The 20,274-nt window shown below is 39.8% G+C and overlaps 1 protein-coding gene across 1 annotated transcript in view; it reads right to left on the bottom strand.

Annotated features, from left to right (window-relative positions):
- Nucleotides 1-20,274, bottom strand: part of gcn1 (GCN1 activator of EIF2AK4) — a gene marked incomplete in the record, with an annotated part of 33,148 nt that overhangs the window by 1,597 nt on the left and 11,277 nt on the right. Inside the window, 19 exon segments of the mRNA XM_034221852.1 lie at nt 80-223; nt 2,103-2,183; nt 2,832-3,013; nt 4,863-5,015; nt 6,017-6,215; nt 6,304-6,417; nt 6,540-6,633; nt 7,728-7,906; nt 8,766-8,890; nt 9,876-10,065; nt 10,295-10,454; nt 11,504-11,579; nt 14,408-14,500; nt 15,111-15,263; nt 16,010-16,183; nt 18,711-18,809; nt 18,883-18,933; nt 19,906-20,034; nt 20,173-20,247. Coding sequence (XP_034077743.1) covers nt 80-223; nt 2,103-2,183; nt 2,832-3,013; nt 4,863-5,015; nt 6,017-6,215; nt 6,304-6,417; nt 6,540-6,633; nt 7,728-7,906; nt 8,766-8,890; nt 9,876-10,065; nt 10,295-10,454; nt 11,504-11,579; nt 14,408-14,500; nt 15,111-15,263; nt 16,010-16,183; nt 18,711-18,809; nt 18,883-18,933; nt 19,906-20,034; nt 20,173-20,247 — 2,471 coding nt within the window.

Here is a 20,274-nt window from a genome sequence, read left to right as displayed (position 1 = left end):
AAACCCTTACAGACTGAGCCACTGCCACATCAAAACATGCTCAAAGAACCGTAGTATCTATCTTGATTTCTCGTCTCACCCTGAGGGCAGCGTCTCGCACAGACAAGCAGGGCGACAGGAGGCCTTCCAGCAGCACGTCGATCTCCTGCTGCTCCGCCACCGTGCAGCCGTCCTCTCCTCCGGCGCTCGAACACAACGCCGTCAGACACTGAGACGCCAACACCTGCAAACACATCTCAGGTTCTTCAGAATCATATAACCCCCTCTGGCTGGAAGAGACTTCTCCATAGCTCATTCTCAGTCTATTTTGAATAATCTTGAAGTTTTAGGGACTCAAACGTGTTCGTTCCTGAAAATGTCAGAAAATCATTCAACATCCTCGATGTCTATGAATAACCACACAAAATGATCCAAATGGCCATATCTTCTAAAAGGGTTAAATTAATAATCTTTGTTCTCAAAGCAACGATAAACCTGTGAGTTGGATGTAGAAGAGTCAGAATCAATATAGATGTTTTTATTTGAAAGTAAATTCAGATTGAACAAAGTAAAAAAATGTAAATGATTGTGTCTGTCCAAAAAATAAAACATTACTTAAAGTGAAAACCACCCTTGGATGATGGGATAGTACTAAAAGCTTTAGGAATCCAAACTATAACATGATGCATACCGGTATCCGGTATTACCGAAATACCGGTTACTGGTGGCTACGGTATACCGTACCGAAATCAGATCCGGTTTCGATACTTTGAAATTTTTCTAACAAAATTTCAAAAAAATAAAATAAATTTTTTTTGAATTTTATTTTCAAAGTGAGCCAGCCAATCAGATGGCGCGCCTTGCACCGGCTTCGGTGATAGGCTTGATTGCCAAGCAACGCTCGTCACCATCCTCCCGAACGTCTGAGCCTTTCGGTTAGCTGTCATTCTTACTAACTACTATTAGCTTGATGTCGGCACGGAAATCGAAAGTGTGGTTGCACATGACTGCCAGTTTGAATGGTGCGGCGTGTATGGACCCTGTATCAAGATTGATGCAAAACAAGTGACATTTGACCTTTTTAGAGAGATTTAGCAAAAGAAAACCACCTTTGGGGTCATTTGCCGTTTCTCTGGAACCCATTGGTCGATTTTGGTGATTGACACCTCTTTTTAACCGTCAGAGCCAATAGAATCGAAGGGCAAGTTCCACACACACGTTACCAATGAGGAGTGAGTGCGCACGCAGTCGAAAGCTATGTTACGCTCTGAAACCTGAAACCTAGGCTCAAACTAGTAAATATGAAGATGGATTATCAGGAATCATTTCAAAGCGACAGACACATTGGATTAACCATTGGGCTACGTGTTGTGATGTCTGTTTTCGCTTCCCCTGTCGCGAGTTCGGATCGCTCGGTGATGATACTAATATTTCTGGAATCTGTGGAATCTCATCTTGCTAATCGATATCTTGTTTGTGCAGATACGATAAGTAATAATGGGATTTAAGCTGTGAGTTCTGTGCTAAGTGCGATAGCATTTTTTCGCTCAGGGCTCATTTAGACGCTTCTTGTGAGACTTGTGTTTTGTTTCGGTAAAAATGGTTCGTATCGTCAGGTAGCTGAGTTTCTTCCCCTTAAGTGAGTATGGAACATTAATAGTTTCATAAATGTTAAGGAGCCCTGAGACACAGTTTCGTGAAAAGAAAAAGCCCCGTTCCCCCGCCTGCCTTAACAGGTTAATGCAACCTGTGCTAAATGTGAACGCTTTTAATTTGCAAAATCCCCTAAAATTGGTCTTAATTAATTAATCGTCTTATTTTTCTGTTGTTAACATTTGTCTTATTTGTTTACATCAATCCTCTTGCCTTTAACCTTCTTGTATTCTGTGGAATCATGTACATAACATGTATGTATCATGTGTTTATCATGTGTGTATCCATCATGTATGTTTTACCCTCTTACTCAAACTAAAATGTCATTTCATTTTGAGCCAAATGATTAAATCTCTTTTAGCTGCACGGTGTGTATGAGAAGTGCTGTACAAATAAAGCTTAATTATTATTCTTAGAAATAGTAGCAGTAGTAGATTTTTGAGTTTTAAATGCATTTAAATGTTGTTTACCTGGAGTCGGGGGGTGGCTGTGGAAATGACCCTGATGAGCAGCATCAGCATGCTCGTACGAGGAAGAAGCTCTGGGCCGTTCTGAGAAAAGCAAACGCACACAATTAGAACATAAATCTAAAAAACAAACCATCACAAAGATTTGTTTTAATTGGTACGACATTTAATCATACTCGTGTTTAAAAGTACTCTGGTGAAAGTAGAAGTACTGACTAAACTTCTTTACTCAAGTGAAAGTAAAGAGCTTTGAAATGTACTTCAGTAAAAAGTACCCATAACTAGCAGCTGCTTTAAAGAGTACCTGACCTCCCTTTATATTAATAGAACAATAATGTCATTGTTAGCTAATGAATGTTTCCATGCTGAACAACGGCAACATGACAACGTTTCCATTGGTCCCTCTTCTTTAGAGAAGACCAGGAAATGATGGATACACGGATCGTGTTCAAATCAATAGGCACGCAATGACTCTAAAGAATAATGAAATAAGGTATTTGTGTTCAACATGTAAGAAGTAGAAAGTTCAGGTATTTGAGTTCAACATGTAAGAAGTTAAAGTAAAAAGTCGTCAGAAAAATAAGTAGTGGAGTAAAGTACTGATACCAGAAACATGTACTTAAGAATAGTAACGAAGTATTTGTACTCCACTACTTCCCACCTCTGATAATGAGGAATTAAATCAACGTTTTTGCCATAACGTCTCGCTAACTTTCCCCACGCTATCTGTACCTCGTCTATCGTCATGTCGTCGCTGTCTGCGGCTGAGCGCAGCTGGCAGTGCTCGCTGATGACCTGCAGCGCTCGGATCAGCTGACTCTCCTCGTCCTCGCTGCTGCCAGAAGACTTCTTGACGACCGCGTTCAGGAGAGGGAAGCACACGGAGAACGCCGGAGCCGACAGTGGAGCCACATCTGAAGAAAAACAACAACACAAAGACACAGAAATCATTATTAGCAAGAAACCGACTCCGGGTCAGAGCAACAGATATGGTGTGGAATCTGTTTTGTATAATCATGAGTTTTTAAGCTCGTGAGTTATTCATTTAGTTTCCTGGAAAGATGCCCATCTATTTACATGTGTATAGACTTCTTGCACTATTTTTGTATTTTATTATATATGTTGCATTGTGGGAGGAGCTCAGGTCAGAAGAATTTCATTGCCTTTTCTCCACTTTGTGCAGATGACGATAAAACCTTAGAATCTTTTGAAAAGGTCAGTGGGTGAAATGTAGGGCTGCTCAATTAATCGTATTTTAATCACAATTACGATTTTGGCTTGCAACGATTATGAAAACATAATCGAAATAAAACGATTTTTCTTTTTTGTTATTATTTAAAAGAATATATATATTATTTTATTGGTTTTTCAATTGAATTATACTTAAAGTTCAGGGTAATCAACTGTTAAAAACATACTAGACATTTTTCAATAAATTGATGTTTTCAAAGTAAATGGATAATCGTTTTTAATAATCGTGATATCAATTATTGACCCAAATAATCGAGATTATGATTTTTGCCATAATCGAGCAGCCCTACTGAAATGTGTGTTTAGATATGGCGTTATTTGTCTGTCCTCACCGACAGTCTTTTTTCTCACATTACAACAACAGCTGTGCACGTACACTACAACCCAAACTAAATAAACAATGCAATACAGCTATAGATACAAATACAGAAATAACATTTTAAAAAATAAAACAAAGAAATGCAGTTGGGACGCGTCATGCGTGATATTGACATCGCAGGACATGTGATTTTTTTTCTTTTAAATCATTGTTTTTCCTTTTCTTTTTTTTTTTAGGACTTGCGATATTAAGTAGGCAAATGAACTCAAACAATTTATTTTTGCTGCTTGCTACAAAAGGAAAACTCGCGCGCCTCTCATGTCAGGGGTACTTGAGTGAGTGGCATGGCACAGCAAACCACCGATCACAACCATTCTTGATCAGATCACAGCAGGCTAACCGAGCTAGCTCAGCTTGTTGCTCTGATAACTTAAGATCCAGACGTCCGTGACTAAAATCCTTCATCCGGTTAAATATTGTTCAAAAAAATACCAATTGTATCATTAACGTTCAAGAAAGGATGGGACCAAAAAAACTGTCTTTTCTTCAATTCCTGTATTTTTTCATATCGCAAAATATATATCGCAATGTCAGTTTTTTCCAATTTCGTGCAGCCCTAGTTGGGAGTCACATTTTAATTGTCAGAACAGTTCCTCTCAATCAGTCCGTATTCCTTCTCACTGATTTGAATCTTAAACATTGACCATTTCTCTTCATATTGTGTTTCTTGCAGTCGATATGTCAGTTTTTCCATTATATGAATTTCCTCCACGATCTCTATCCACTGCTCCACAGTAGGAGGCTCCACCTTGCACCATGTCCTAGCTATGGCTTTCTTGCTATCAACAGTATATCTATCTATCGTGAACATTTCCCTCTGTAAAATTGTCCAGATAAAGTACCATCTAATCCATAAAGGAAACTCATATCTAATATATAATATGTATATATGACCCAAATGTTCATCTTAATTCATTTCTTATTTTAAAGTTACTTACCTGTATGTAATTTTATTTTGATCTTTAATTGTATTAATCTCTAATCTGTGCGGTCCTGTTTTACCCCGTGGCTGTTTAAACTACTGAATTTCCCCACGGGGATTAATAAGGGTCCATCTCATTTCATATCTCAGTATCTTTTGCAGAACCTTGTGTACCGATTCCCAAAGCGTAAGTCTTTGTTGGCATCCTCACCGGCCGTCTTGTTGTCTCTCTGAGGGACGGTGTGATGGTGCAGCAGTAAAATGGTGCGATTTGCAGCCGTCTCCAGATCCTCCTGCTCCCAGGCCGGGTCCAGATCACACTCGGGCTTCAGCAGGCGTAAAGTCACATGACCCACAAGCTCGGCTGGAAGGAAGCATAACAAAAAAATCAGATTTTTCTTTTCAATACTATCAAGTGGTAAATGGACTGTACTTATATAGCGCTTTATCCCGTCTTTACGACCCCTCAAAGCGCTTTACATACTACATGTCATTCACCCATTCACACCCTATCAACATATGACACTAAAGGAGGCGTGCAGTACTGTTGGGAAAATACTGAGTGTCCTCTTTCAATATCAAAGTCCACACGATAACAAAGGTATCTCAACTGTAGCTGTGAACATGACAGGATGTGTGATTACCTAGAAGAGCATCAGGACTGTTTGAGGCAGATGATAGCTATGTGATTAACATGATGATTCAGCCTCTATGGAGAGAGACATCAAGCATGCTCATTTCTGACGTGGAGCTAATCTGAAGTAAACATTGAATACTGCTTTCTCTGTATGTGATGACTACTACCATTCTGGAGAAGATCACAGATACATGGATCCTGAGATTGAAGATCAAGATTTTGAGAAAAAGTCAGAATTTTGAGAAAAAGTCAATTTTTTAGAAAAAGTCAGAATTTTGAGAAAAAGTCAAATTTTGAGAAAAAAGTCAGAATTTTGAGATTTTTTGAAAAATACCAAATAATTCTCTTTTTTGTTTTGACTACTTCCATTCTTGAGAGGATCACAAATACATGGATCCTGAGATTGAAGCCCGGTGACGAATGATTATTAACATTTTTGAGATTTTGAGAAAAGTCAGGATTTTGAGATAAATTCATAATTTTGATTTTTTTTTTTTTTCATAATTTTGAGAAAGTTAGGTTGTATGATTAACTACAAGAACCGGTATTCCTCCATCTTGTGACTGTGCAACTCCCTCTCTTGGATATCAGCATGTGAAGGACACTGTTCAGGAACTAGTTGATGCTCTGTATGTGATGACTCCTTCCATTCTGGAGAGGATCACAGATACATGGATCCTGAGGCTGAAGCTCAAGCCGGGGACCAGGGATATTTTTCTAACAAGTACCTAGGAAGTGGAAGTGTTTGGGCATGAGGCAGCAGGCGATGTCCAGGTAGACCCTCAGGAGTCGAGGAGCAGCGAGGGGGGAGGGCAGCAGGGGGAGGAGCACCTGGAGAACAGCCGGCAGCTCCATCGTGATCTCAGAGGGTTTCTCTATCAGAGCGGCTTCAAGAAGACCCACCGCGCTCTGCAGATCTGAGTCCAGCTGGGGGGGGAACACACCACGGATCAACAGAGAGGAGAGATAAGGAAGGTGAGGATTAGAGAGGGTTCCTGGTGACATTGGGTCGTACCAGCTGGAGCCTCTTCCGGATCGAAGCCTCTCGGTCCTGCTGGGCCTGGATCATCTCCTTCTGTTTGCTGGACAGCTGCAGCTCCTCTTTGATGCCTTTCTTCTTATTCAGCTCCTGCAACATCATCGAGAAGTCAAAATGAGTTCCAGACATTAACACGACCTATGAACTGACTAGGAGTGTCTGAAATTAAAACTGATTAATATCTAAAATAAACAAAGATGATGGTTAGTTACCGCCTGTAACTCCAGCTCGATGATCTGCTCCTTGTAGGAATACGCCTTGTTCTCTCTCTTCATGTTGCCTTTCTTTGTGGTTTCCTTTGAGGCGCTGCAGAAAGAGAGAGGAAGACAGAAGTTACTAAATGACAAATATAGTGGTCTCAATGTTTATGTTACCGCTAAGCTAAAGGTGGCTAATGTTGGGCTATAAAGGAACTACAGCACGTCACATGACTTCACGTCACCACCGCTAAGCTAAAGGTGGCTAATGTTGGGCTATAAAGGAACTACAGCACGGTCACATGACTTCACGTCACCACCGCTAAGCTAAAGGTGGCTAATGTTGGGCTATAAAGGAACTACAGCACGGTCACATGACTTCACGTCACCACCGCTAAGCTAAAGGTGGCTAATGTTGGGCTATAAAGGAACTACAGCACGGTCACATGACTTCACGTCACCACCGCTAAGCTAAAGGAGGCTAATGTTGGGCTATAAAGGAACTACAGCACGTCACATGACTTCACGTCACCACCGCTAAGCTAAAGGCGGCTAATGTTGGGCTATAAAGGAACTACAGCACGTCACATGACTTCACGTCACCACCGCTAAGCTAAAGGCGGCTAATGTTGGGCTATAAAGGAACTACAGCACGTCACATGACTTCACGTCACCACCGCTAAGCTAAAGGTGGCTAATGTTGGGCTATAAAGGAACTACAGCACGTCACATGACTTCACGTCACCACCGCTAAGCTAAAGGCGGCTAATGTTGGGCTATAAAGGAACTACAGCACGGTCACATGACTTCACGTCACCACCGCTAAGCTAAAGGTGGCTAATGTTGGGCTATAAAGGAACTACAGCACGTCACATGACTTCACGTCACCACCGCTAAGCTAAAGGAGGCTAATGTTGGGCTATAAAGGAACTACAGCACGTCACATGACTTCACGTCACCACCGCTAAGCTAAAGGAGGCTAATGTTGGGCTATAAAGGAACTACAGCACGTCACATGACTTCACGTCACCACCGCTAAGCTAAAGGAGGCTAATGTTAGGCTATAAAGGAACTACAGCACGGTCACAAAACCTTAAAATCTCTTCAGCTTGTGTTAACCACAGACCTAAGTTCAGGCTAAAATGCTGACTCATTCCCGCACCACTCAGAGAGTTGACCGTGGTATGAGTGTGTGTGTGTTACCTCTGGATGATGCTGTTGTCGTACAGCTCTCCCTCGGGGGTCAGCATGATGGCGTACTCCTCCCTGGTGACGTGGAGCAGAGCGGGGCGAGTGAGCCCCTCGATCACATGACTCATGACTCTGGGTAACACTTTGGTGGGGGACAGACCACAGAGAGCACCGACTGCATTTTTCCCCGCCTGAGGAGAGAAACATTGACATCATGAATACAAAGCCAAGAGCTGTGTGTGTCATTCTCATGTAAATGCATCAAAAGGAAACATCTTCTTCTAAACAAGCTGTGTTTCAATACTGCTACTTAAACTTAAATAAAACACAGAACATCTTCTTACACTTTATATAAAACACATCTTTGATCATCAAAACGGAAATACAGTTACATTACAAATAACATGTGTGTGTTTTCCTGTTAGACATGTCTTTAACCCCATCTGTGTGTGCGTGTGTGTGTGTTTCTGTGTGTGAGTGTTTCTGTGTGTGTGTGTGAGTAAGTGTGTGTGTGAGTAAGTGTCTGTGTTTCTCTCTGTGTGTTTGTGTGATCTTCTGTGTGTGTGTGTGTGTGTGTGTGTGTGTGTGTGTATATTTCTCTGTGTGTTTCTCTGTGTGTGTGAGTAAGTGTGTGTGTTTGTGTGTATGTGTCTTTGTGTGTGTGTTTCTCTGTCTGTCTGTGTGTGTGTGTGTGTGTGTGTGTGTGTGTGTGTGTGTGTGTGTGTGAGAGAGTAAGTGTGTGAGTAAGTATGTGTGTTTCTCTGTCTGTCTGTGTGTGTGTGTATGTGTGTGTATGTTTCTCTGTGTGTGTGTGTGTGTGTGTGTGTGTGTGTGTGTGTGTTTCTCTGTGTGAGTGTTTCTGTGTGTTTGTGTGAGTAAGTGTCTGTGTTTCTCTCTGTGTGTTTGTGTGATCTTCTGTGTGTGTGTGTGTGTGTGTCTTTGTGTGTGTGTTTCTCTGTCTGTCTGTCTGTGTGTGTGTGTGTTTCTCTGTCTGTGTGTGTGTGTGTGTGTGTGTGTGTGTGTGTGTGTGTGTGTGTGTTATTTACAGACCTGGTTGTCAGCGTTGACCTCCAGGAGTCGTGGCAGAATGTCCTCCAGATTCTTCTCTATGAACTCTTCTGGTTTTATGTTCATGGAGTGCAGCAGGTAGGGCCAGATGGCGTTGCGAACCTCAACTGGAAGAGACGAGGAGCAGATCAAATGTCAGATATTGGAAGTGGGTGGTTTAAACCGGTGCAGAAGGTTGAATGAGCCGAATGTTGTAATTTACAACCCAATATTCATAGTAATGCCATTTGCCATTACAACTTTGAAGCACCAAATGTATTATAGGCATATCATTTATTATAAAAATCTTTTTTCATTAGTATGTAGTGTCTCTACTTTAAAGAGTCCTCTCCTGCTGATGTTCAGGTGTATATCAGTATGTAGTGTCTCTACTTTAAAGAGTCCTCTCCTGCTGATGTTCAGGTGTATATCAGTATGTAGTGTCTCTACTTTAAAGAGTCCTCTCCTGCTGATGTTCAGGTGTATATCAGTATGTAGTGACTCTACTTTAAAGAGTCCTCTCCTGCTGATGTTCAGGTGTATATCAGTATGTAGTGTCTCTACTTTAAAGAGTCCTCTGCTGCTGATGTTCAGGTGTATATCAGTATGTAGTGTCTCTACTTTAAAGAGTCCTCTCCTGCTGATGTTCAGGTGTATATCAGTATGTAGTGTCTCTACTTTAAAGAGTCCTCTCCTGCTGATGTTCAGATGTATATCAGTATGTAGTGTCTCTACTTTAAAGAGTCCTCTCCTGCTGATGTTCAGGTGTATATCAGTATGTAGTGTCTCTACTTTAAAGAGTCCTCTCCTGCTGATGTTCAGGTGTATATCAGTATGTAGTGTCTCTACTTTAAAGAGTCCTCTCCTGCTGATGTTCAGGTGTATATCAGTATGTAGTGTCTCTACTGTGACATGTCTTCATGCTTTAATGTTCAAAAAGCTCTTTATTTTTCTCATACTTTTCACCCTCCGTCTGAAACCAGTCAGCTCTGATTGGTTAGCTCGTCGGCTCTGTTGTGATTGGTCAACCTTTTAGAGATGTCCAGCCCCTTAGCCTATCACGTACAATGTCTTGAAACACTAAAAGTGCTAGCGTTAAACTTTCCCCCTCACCTATGGATGGATGATGGGCGACTATGAGGGTCTCCATGGCTATTTTCTCGGCTTCGTTGGAGTCTCCCCATTGGCTGGTGGAGGAGCAGACCAAACACAGAGCGTCCAATAGGACTCGAGGAGGGTTGTAGCTCCGCCCCATCTCCGTCAGCTCTCCGGTCTCCGACACCAGGACGTCCTGCGGCAACACCTGAGAAATGACATCACACACTGTCAGTAACTAACATCATAGAGAGGATGGAGAAAAGCAGGATTCACTTCAAATCCTCTAAGTGTGTGTAAGTGTGTGTGTGTGTGTGTGTGTGTGTGTGTGTGTATCCATCTTTAGTTTAATAATTTGTTGCAGTTTTACTTCCTACTTCCTGTTTCTTCCTCATGTGAAAACCCCTGATCGATGGTAAATAACAGTGTGTGTGTACTTTGTGTTTGTTGATGACGACGCGCAGTTCTCCCAGAAGGCCGTGCGCCAGGCTGGACCCTCCGTGAGAGGAGAGCAGCTTCCGGACCGTCTGCTGCGCGCGCTTCCTCACTCGATAGCTGCGAGACAGAATCACTGCAACTGTGGCGCGATGATACATGCTGCAGGAGGAAAACAGAGGAGAAATAAAACCGGGATTAAAGGAGAAATCTGCACAAAAACATTAAACGCAGGTTGAAGGAAGAAATAACTTCTGATTAAAGCATGACAGGATTCAAGTAAGAGACAAATCTGTAGTATTATCTGCACTGTCCACTACTGTGCCCTGTGGATACAGAATACGGATCAAATGTGTATATTCATCTTCCATATTGGTAGTTTGTTACCAACAGGAAAACTATCAAATCATTGGTTTAGAAAATCTAATTTAACTAGTGCAGTTTAATCTCATTCATCAAGTCGTATGATCGCTTCTTTACTAACACACGACTTTGCACTACGGCTGTCCCGAATACCATTTTTTGGGCTCCGGATATTCGGTAGTAATCAGCAGCGAATATTCTAATATTCAGCGTGCGCGGGGGGGGCGTAGTAATCAGCAGTGAACCGCTTCAACTCGTGTATTTCGGTTTATTCACGGCAGTCATTTTGTTATTTGTTAATGTAACCCAATGTGTGTTCTTTGAAATTGAAAAGGATATCGCATTGTGTTTGTTCCTATCGTTGCAGTTGTATATCTTAAGTGTAATTTGGCTTGGCTTCCTATTTTGTATGGACATGCTTTTATTTTGAAGGAGAGTTAGCACTGTTGACAGGAAGTTGTTGTTGCTATGGAAACAATGCGACGGAGATTAACGGAGAAAAAGTTATATCTACATATAAAGACGGAGAAAGTAAACGATAACGTTTATGGTTAAGTGTTAGCACCCCCCGAAGAGGCACAAGCTCTTACATTGATATTGGAGTTTTCAATAAATTCCAAGAACAAAAAAAATATATCCGAATAACGAAATAGAAACCCGAATAGTACTCCAACGAACGAATATTCGGGTACAGCCCTACTTTGCACCAGATCTTTAATATTAAAACACTCTGGACTTTTACACATCGAAAAGCATGCCTGTTCAAATGTGAGCGTTTGTTTAAGATGAGTTCCTGACTGAGTTAGTTTGAAGGTCTCCACATGTTTTAAACAGAAGGACAGACTCACTGTGATTGGCTGTTGTTAAACCGGTGAGCGTGATCCAGGAAGAGCCTCTCACAGAGCTGCAGCACGGTGAGCAGAGCTGCAGGGAAAACACAGGAACATCAATTCATGTCTTTATATTTATCACTTTATCAGAGGGGGGAAGTAGTGGAGTACAAATACTTCGTTACTGTACTTAAGTACATGTTTCTGGTATCAGTACTTTACTCCACTACTTACTTTTCTGACGACTTTTTACTTTGACTTCTTACATGTTGAACTCAAATACCTGTACTTTCTACTTCTTACATGTTGAACACAAATACCTGTACTTTCTACTTCTTACATGTTGAACTCAAATACCTGTACTTTCTACTTCTTACATGTTGAACTCAAATACCTGTACTTTCTACTTCTTACATGTTGAACTCAAATACCTGTACTTTCTACTTCTTACATGTTGAACTCAAATACCTGTACTTTCTACTTCTTACATGTTGAACTCAAATACCTGTACTTTCTACTTCTTACATGTTGAACTCAAAAACCTGTACTTTCTACTTCTTACATGTTGAACTCAAATACCTGTACTTTCTACTTCTTACATGTTGAACTCAAATACCTGTACTTTCTACTTCTTACATGTTGAACTCAAATACCTGTACTTTCTACTTCTTACATGTTGAACCCAAATACCTGTACTTTCTACTTCTTACATGTTGAACACAAATACCTGAACTTTCTACTTCTTACATGTTGAACACAAATACCTGTACTTTCTACTTCTTACATGTTGAACTCAAATACCTGTACTTTCTACTTCTCACATGTTGAACTCAAATACCTGTACTTTCTACTTCTTACATGTTGAACTCAAATACCTGTACTTTCTACTTCTTACATGTTGAACTCAAAAACCTGTACTTTCTACTTCTTACATGTTGAACCCAAATACCTGTACTTTCTACTTCTTACATGTTGAACACAAATACCTGAACTTTCTACTTCTCACATGTTGAACTCAAATACCTGTACTTTCTACTTCTTACATGTTGAACATAAATACCTGTACTTTCTACTTCTTACATGTTGAACATAAATACCTGTACTTTCTACTTCTTACATGTTGAACTCAAATACCTGTACTTTCTACTTCTTACATGTTGAACACAAATACCTGTACTTTCTACTTCTTACATGTTGAACTCAAATACCTGTACTTTCTACTTCTCACATGTTGAACACAAATACCTGTACTTTCTACTTCTTACATGTTGAACTCAAATACCTGTACTTTCTACTTCTTACATGTTGAACTCAAATACCTGTACTTTCTACTTCTTACATGTTGAACACAAATACCTGTACTTTCTACTTCTTACTTGTTGAACACAAATACCTGTACTTTCTACTTCTTACATGTTGAACACAAATACCTGTACTTTCTACTTCTTACATGTTGAACACAAATACCTGTACTTTCTACTTCTTACATGTTGAACCCAAATACCTGTACTTTCTACTTCTTACTTGTTGAACACAAATACCTGTACTTTCTACTTCTTACATGTTGAACACAAATACCTGTACTTTCTACTTCTTACATGTTGAACTCAAATACCTGTACTTTCTACTTCTTACATGTTGAACACAAATACCTGTACTTTCTACTTCTTACATGTTGAACACAAATACCTGTACTTTCTACTTCTTACATGTTGAACTCAAATACCTGTACTTTCTACTTCTTACATGTTGAACACAAATACCTGTACTTTCTACTTCTTACATGTTGAACTCAAATACCTGTACTTTCTACTTCTTACATGTTGAACTCAAATACCTGTACTTTCTACTTCTCACATGTTGAACTCAAATACCTGTACTTTCTACTTCTTACATGTTGAACACAAATACCTGTACTTTCTACTTCTTACATGTTGAACTCAAATACCTGTACTTTCTACTTCTTACATGTTGAACTCAAATACCTGTACTTTCTACTTCTTACATGTTGAACCCAAATACCTGTACTTTCTACTTCTCACATGTTGAACACAAATACCTGTACTTTCTACTTCTTACATGTTGAACCCAAATACCTGTACTTTCTACTTCTCACATGTTGAACTCAAATACCTGTACTTTCTACTTCTTACATGTTGAACTCAAATACCTGTACTTTCTACTTCTTACATGTTGAACACAAATACCTGTACTTTCTACTTCTTACATGTTGAACTCAAATACCTGTACTTTCTACTTCTTACATGTTGAACACAAATACCTGTACTTTCTACTTCTTACATGTTGAACTCAAATACCTGTACTTTCTACTTCTTACATGTTGAACTCAAATACCTGTACTTTCTACTTCTCACATGTTGAACTCAAATACCTGTACTTTCTACTTCTTACATGTTGAACTCAAATACCTGTACTTTCTACTTCTTACATGTTGAACTCAAATACTTGTACTTTCTACTTCTCTCATTTCCCAAACAGCTGGTTCCTTTAGTCTGAATGTGTGTTTGATGCGTGATCATTATTCTTTAGAGTCATTGCGTGCCTATTGATTTGAACACGATCCGTGTATCCATCATTTCCTGGTCTTCTCTAAAGAAGAGGGACCAATGGAAACGTTGTCATGTTGCCGTTGTTCAGCATGGAAACATTCATTAGCTAACAATGACATTATTGTTCTATTAATATAAAGGGAGGTCAGGTACTCTTTAAAGCAGCTGCTAGTTATGGGTACTTTTTACTTTAGTACATTTCAAAGCCTCTTTACTTTGACTTTAAGAAGTTTAGTCAGTACTTCTACTTTTACCAGTATTTTTAAACACGAGTATCTGTCCTTCTACTTGAGTGAAGGATGTGTGTACTTTTGCTATAGCTTTTACGCTATTAAGATATATATGGCCTTACTCTCGTCGTTGGCCTGAGAGAGGAACTTCTCTGTGGTGAGCAGCGGCTTCTTCTCATCCAAGATCAGGCTCCAAAAGTTGGAGAACTTCGACTCTGCAGAGAAGAAATACAGAAATAAAATCACGTTACAGCCTTGCATGCTCCAATGAGTGAACGATATTAATCGCCAAGACGCCAGAAGGCCACGGTGATATAACACAAATCCAATACTATGACATTTTTTACCAGATACGTCAATAATGTGACAGTATTTTAGGGTTTACGATTGGTGCTTAAACTAAATTAATAATTTTGAAATGACAAAGAAAAATAGTAGAACAGTTAGACTGGTATTACATTAACTATCAACGTTGCACATTTCTGTTCATTGCTACCTCTTATATCTGAGAAATCATTTTATTTTCCATATTCCTGTTTTTACTATTTTTTGTATATTTATATGCCTTTTCTTTAAATGTTATATTATATTTTCTAGTAATTTTATATTTTCTCCTATTTTAAAACCTTATTTCTTTGACTGTGTTTATGTGTGCATCATTACACACCAGAGCAAATCCCTTGTATGTCTAAACCAACTCTGATTCTGATGATTAACTTACTTAACTAAAATGCAGTCTTTCAAACCAGGATAAAAAAATTACGATTTCGACAATTTAAGACGATATCTAGTCTTATAATATTAATATAATACATATCCCCTCACCTGACTGTGTCTCCAGCAGGGCGAGACGACTCAACAGAACCGACGCTGCCACGCCTTCTGAAAGCAGTGCATGCTGGGAGTTTTGTGCCGCGGCCTTCTCCACGGTTTGCAGGAGCAACGGCACGAGGTCTGAGGCCTGAGCCAGAGTGTCTCCTGAAGAGAAGACGGAGGAAAGGTGGATTTAGATCAAGTTCAATTAAAGGTCTCGTATTATAAAAGGCATTTATTATAAGTCTCAGATATATACAGATATATATGTTTTGCTCAAAATACCAAGCAGATCGTCTCTATTTCAGCCCTCCTACTAAAGTGCTGATTCTGGGTCTGTAGCTTTAAAAAATATATATGCCATATCATGTTCTAAACCACATCAAGGATTATTTCTGAAACAGTCTGGAGCTCAAAGGCTTTCTCTCTTGTCGGTTATACCACAAGGTGAGTTCCTTTCATTTCCTGCTTCTTCACACACATGCTCTCCAGTACAGGTTAGCTCTGTGTGTTAGCGATGCTAATGTAAACACCGACCATATTACGTCCAAAACAGTCGGGCATTGTTTCTGATAGCAACGTTTCTGATTGGGCCGTGGGTCCACATTTCAGATATTACGTCACATCGGACGCAAATCTGGATCAGCTCCGTTGATCCCCGTTTTTAGAGATTTGGGTACGGAGGAAAAGAGAGAGGGTTTTATTTTGAGTTCCCTGACACACCGGGGGACACATATTGATGTATAAAAGACATCAAAAAGTGAATGTTGCATGATAGGTCCCCTTTAAGAAATACTGACACGTTTCTGGACAGGATAAATAAAGCTTTTTGGGTATTTTTGTACAAATTCTACGTTTGAAACCCTGCATGTAAAACTCTTATTTTGTCTGTATGGAGCATAGTGACGGACCTCTGAAGGCCCCCAGCAGGGTCTGCAGGTAGGCGTGTCTCACGGAGGAGGTGGAGGTCTTCAGGCTGAACGCTTTCTTCAGCCAGTCCAGCAGGGTGGAGGGAACTTCCACCGTGAGGCGGCCGCTCCACTGAGAGAGCACCGACACCGCGTGGACCAGCGTGCCCTCGTGAACTACAGAGACACAGAGGAGTTAGATAGTGAGCGAGGGCTGCAACACAAGCGTAGTAAAATCACAAGAGACTTCATATTTCTGCATTTAGATATTTAAATATAAGAGCATATATCGGTATCCGGCCTAAATGAGTTAAAATAACAGCGACAAAAATCTCTCTTATCAATATATATAATATAAGTTGATTGATGATAGAATACATTTCTGATATTTCATTTTGAAGTAATTTTTCGTGCAGAAAATGCTTCTAACAATAATCAAGAACAATGCTTAATACCCTCTTATAAATCTAATTATTATTAAAATATGTGGGTACGTGCAATCAGACAAAATGACACCAGGGTTCAAACACTTTTTCACCAATGCTTCTCCAGGACCTTTACCTAATTTTCCATGACTTCTCCAGGACCTTTAGCTAATTTTCCATGACTTCTCCAGGACCTTTACCTAATTTTCCATGACTTCTCCAGGACCTTTACCTAATTTTCCATGACTTCTCCAGGACCTTTACCTAATTTTCCATGACTTCTCCAGGACCTTTACCTAATTTTCCACGACCAAAAACATTACTCTTTCTCAGCGTACCACTGGAAATGTTTTATTTTAACATGGAACAGGAAGATAAGGTCTGCATATGAAACATGTTGTGCCTCTAAAACAAATCCAATAGTAGGCTTACTAGCTCCTACAGCTACTAACTAAAATCTCTCACCAGCAAAACACCTCGTCAGTTAAATGCCATTTTACATTTCATTACTATACGATACAGTATTTATTATCATTAAAGTATTACTATTTTGGCGATTAGATAAAATATAAATTATATTTGATGCAACTTTATCTACATTTCCATGACTTTTCTAAAACGTTGGGGAAAATATTGTTTTCCAAAACTTTTCCAGGGCCTGGAATTAGCATTTTGAATTTCCATGACTTTCCCAGGTTTTGAGAAAGAACCCTGTGACATGCAACGAAAAAACAATTCCCAAATTGGGATTAATAAAGTACATTTGATCTCATTTCCTATTAAAGTGAACATGTTTTGGTTTTGGATTGAACAAAGTGGATTTAAAGATATAAAGACGTCACCTTGGATTTGAGAAACTGGGTTGCCCTTTTTTTACCAAGCAAATAAGAAAACAATCAACAGATGAATCGATAATGGCAATAATACTTCTAGTCGCTTCATCATCCCTCGTTATTAACAAGAACATTTCTAGGGATGCACGACAATATCTGCAAATGACCCAGAGATTACGGCTCATCAAAGCAGGATGAATTTCTCACTGTTCATCTTGAAAAGCATCGTCTGTTTAAGGCGAGACACCCCAGGTGAATAGGGTAATTTTTTTAACTTAAAGGTATCAGCTAGACATTTATCCAGTTAATTACTTACAATAAGGCAATTGTCTTTTGTATTACAAGTTTTCTGAAATAGCAGTTTGAATATGCAAATTAATCCATTATCTCATTAAATATGCGCATATTTTAACACATTTCAGGAATCGAAATATGAACTTTGGATAAAGCCAGATTCTAAATTATTGTTTCATTTTGTAGTCATATTAGCATCTAAGGCTTTTACAGAAGGGATTTTGGATATCTCTTTTTATCACTCCATAAATCAGAACATACTGTCAACAGCCCTAAAATATCCATTTTCGCCATGTGTTTAGGTATACAATGTTGTATAATTCAGGCTATGAATTATATATGAACAAACCCTTCTGTAAAAGCCTTCATAATATTGATAGGAATGTAACTGGAAGGTTTGGTGTATGTACGTGCTACTGAAGTTGAAATTTCGAACTCAGAGTAGGAGAAACAACTCATTTTGAGAAAACGACCTTTAAAGATTGCAGTGAGGCGCTAGCTAAACCCTCCTGTTCTTTGGATGACAGTTTGCGCATCGACGCACTCCGTGAAGGTATTTCATGTTCAGGGTCATTTGTTTTTTGTATAACCTTGCTTCGTGCAAGTGACAATTGTTGTCGTCTTCTCTGTGAACGTTTCTTTTGCCATTTTTAGATTTCAATTTCTAGCTGAAAGCTAACCAGGAAGTGTTTTAGCACACCACGTGACGCATCTGAACGAATCACGTTGTCATAAATTGACACCAGCCAATGAGATTTCGTTTCTTGGTTTAAGACCCCTTTGTGCTTTCACGATTGGTTGCTGATACAAAGGAAATGACCATATTTGGATCCGATGCGATTGTGCAGGAGAGACGGAGCTTTCCAGCGATACCTCTGTTGACATGGTGCAAACAGCGGTCGCGGTACTTTATGTTACGTTAGAAAGCTAACTTTTGGTGAATTTAGGAGAAACCTACAGACGCAAATAGACAAACTATAGTCAAATAAACACTTAAATGTGTATTTTGTACGTTTTCCTTCCAAAAGCCTGAAAGAAAACATGTTATAGAATCAAAATAGCACAACATCTCAAAATTGACCTGTACTTGAAAAACGATGTTTTTGCCTGCCGTGTCTCGCCTTAAAGTGTAGTAATATGTTAAATCCATACCTTCCTGCTGGAGGTAAGGGATGAACATCACAGCGACCGCAGAGCTCAGCGTCTGGCTCGATGTTCCCGACACGGAGTGATGGCTGCAGCTGGAGATGCCTGAAAACAAGGTGCACGTTTCAAATAAGCATAGACATCCCATAATAAGTGTTTGCAATGCAAGGCTTCTTACCTGACAACACACACATCTTCTGGGCAACGACGGTGAGCTTTCCCTCGGACCCTGCAAACACAGGAAGCATAAAAACATTGTTAGGCGTGAGTTTATTCATATTGCACAATCCAATATTAAGATATAGGGAAACAGAAATACATTTTTAAATGACTTTTAACAACCGTAATGAAACAAGCGAAGAGTTAACCTAAAATAAAACCAGCTAAAGTAATGTCAAGACAGTTTAGAGCAGTGTTTCTCAAACTTTTTCAAACCAAGGACCAAGCACTTAACCAATAAAAAAACACTTGCGGACCACCTAACTCCACAAATATCCAAAAGCACATCATTTTTCTAGAACAGATTACAAATCGCCTGAAAATGGTACAAACAAGTGGCGACATGTGTGACGAAGGTGTTGCGCTGGGCTATATCATGCAATCGAAAGTGAAACATAAGCTCGCTCCAGTGCGGAGATATTCCCACGAGAGTGCGGAAAACTTAAATGTATTTATTTATTTCAAATGTGAAATTTTACCAATATACTCACGGACCACTAGGGGGCGCTCACGGACCACACTTTGAGAAGCACTGGTTTAGAGACAGTAAAACACCGTAACTACTGGAAAAACACCAAATATAACGTTTTGGTGATACGTTTATAATCGGCCTTTTCAAACAGGACAAGTATTTATCGCCTTTGGCTCGTTCTCGGAGCCTTTAGGCGCAATGCTAATGCAGTTCTGGGGTTTTAAACCTGCATATAAGCACTAATTTTGGGGTGTATTAAAGGTTATTGTTTGAGTATTATTCAGTATTTATTTTACTTTGAGAGTTTAAAAGGAAGACTCAATGAGAGACACATTCAAAAACTATTAATGGTGCAATTTACACTTTTTATAAACCAGGAATTGCGGTGCATTTTCGACGTCAATCACGTAGAAATCCCCCACGAAGACATACTCGTCCACTGACACAGGAAACAACTCGTCCACTGTGTTTAAATCTCTTGCATTTAGCACTGATTCAGGTGAACTGTACCCCCGAGGATCTGGAAGAGGTGCGTGACGATGTCCTGCACGGCGGACGGATCGCTGCACTGCTTCGCCAGGTTCTGCATGGCCTGCACCGCCTCCTCCGCCAGCTGCACGTTGTTCGCCTTCAGCTGGCCTGAGACACACAGCACAGACATATATTACAACACACACACCTTCCAAATCACACCCTCATGACCGCCGAGTGCATGCTTCAGGGATTTGTTCCAGATGTAAACAAAACTAAATAAACAAGCGTCGTTTGAGGTCTTACTTGCGATGGCTTTTCCGATATCCATGGCGTACTGACTGAGGTCCAGAGTCAGAGCCGAGATCAGGCAGGAAACCGCTGCAGAGAAACCAGAACACGTTCTTA

Source organism: Gymnodraco acuticeps, unplaced genomic scaffold (assembly GCF_902827175.1).
Source record: "Gymnodraco acuticeps unplaced genomic scaffold, fGymAcu1.1, whole genome shotgun sequence".
Lineage (NCBI taxonomy): Eukaryota > Metazoa > Chordata > Actinopteri > Perciformes > Bathydraconidae > Gymnodraco > Gymnodraco acuticeps.
The sequence above is the reverse complement of the archived record's forward strand: the minus strand, read 5'-3'. Positions and strand labels throughout refer to the sequence as shown.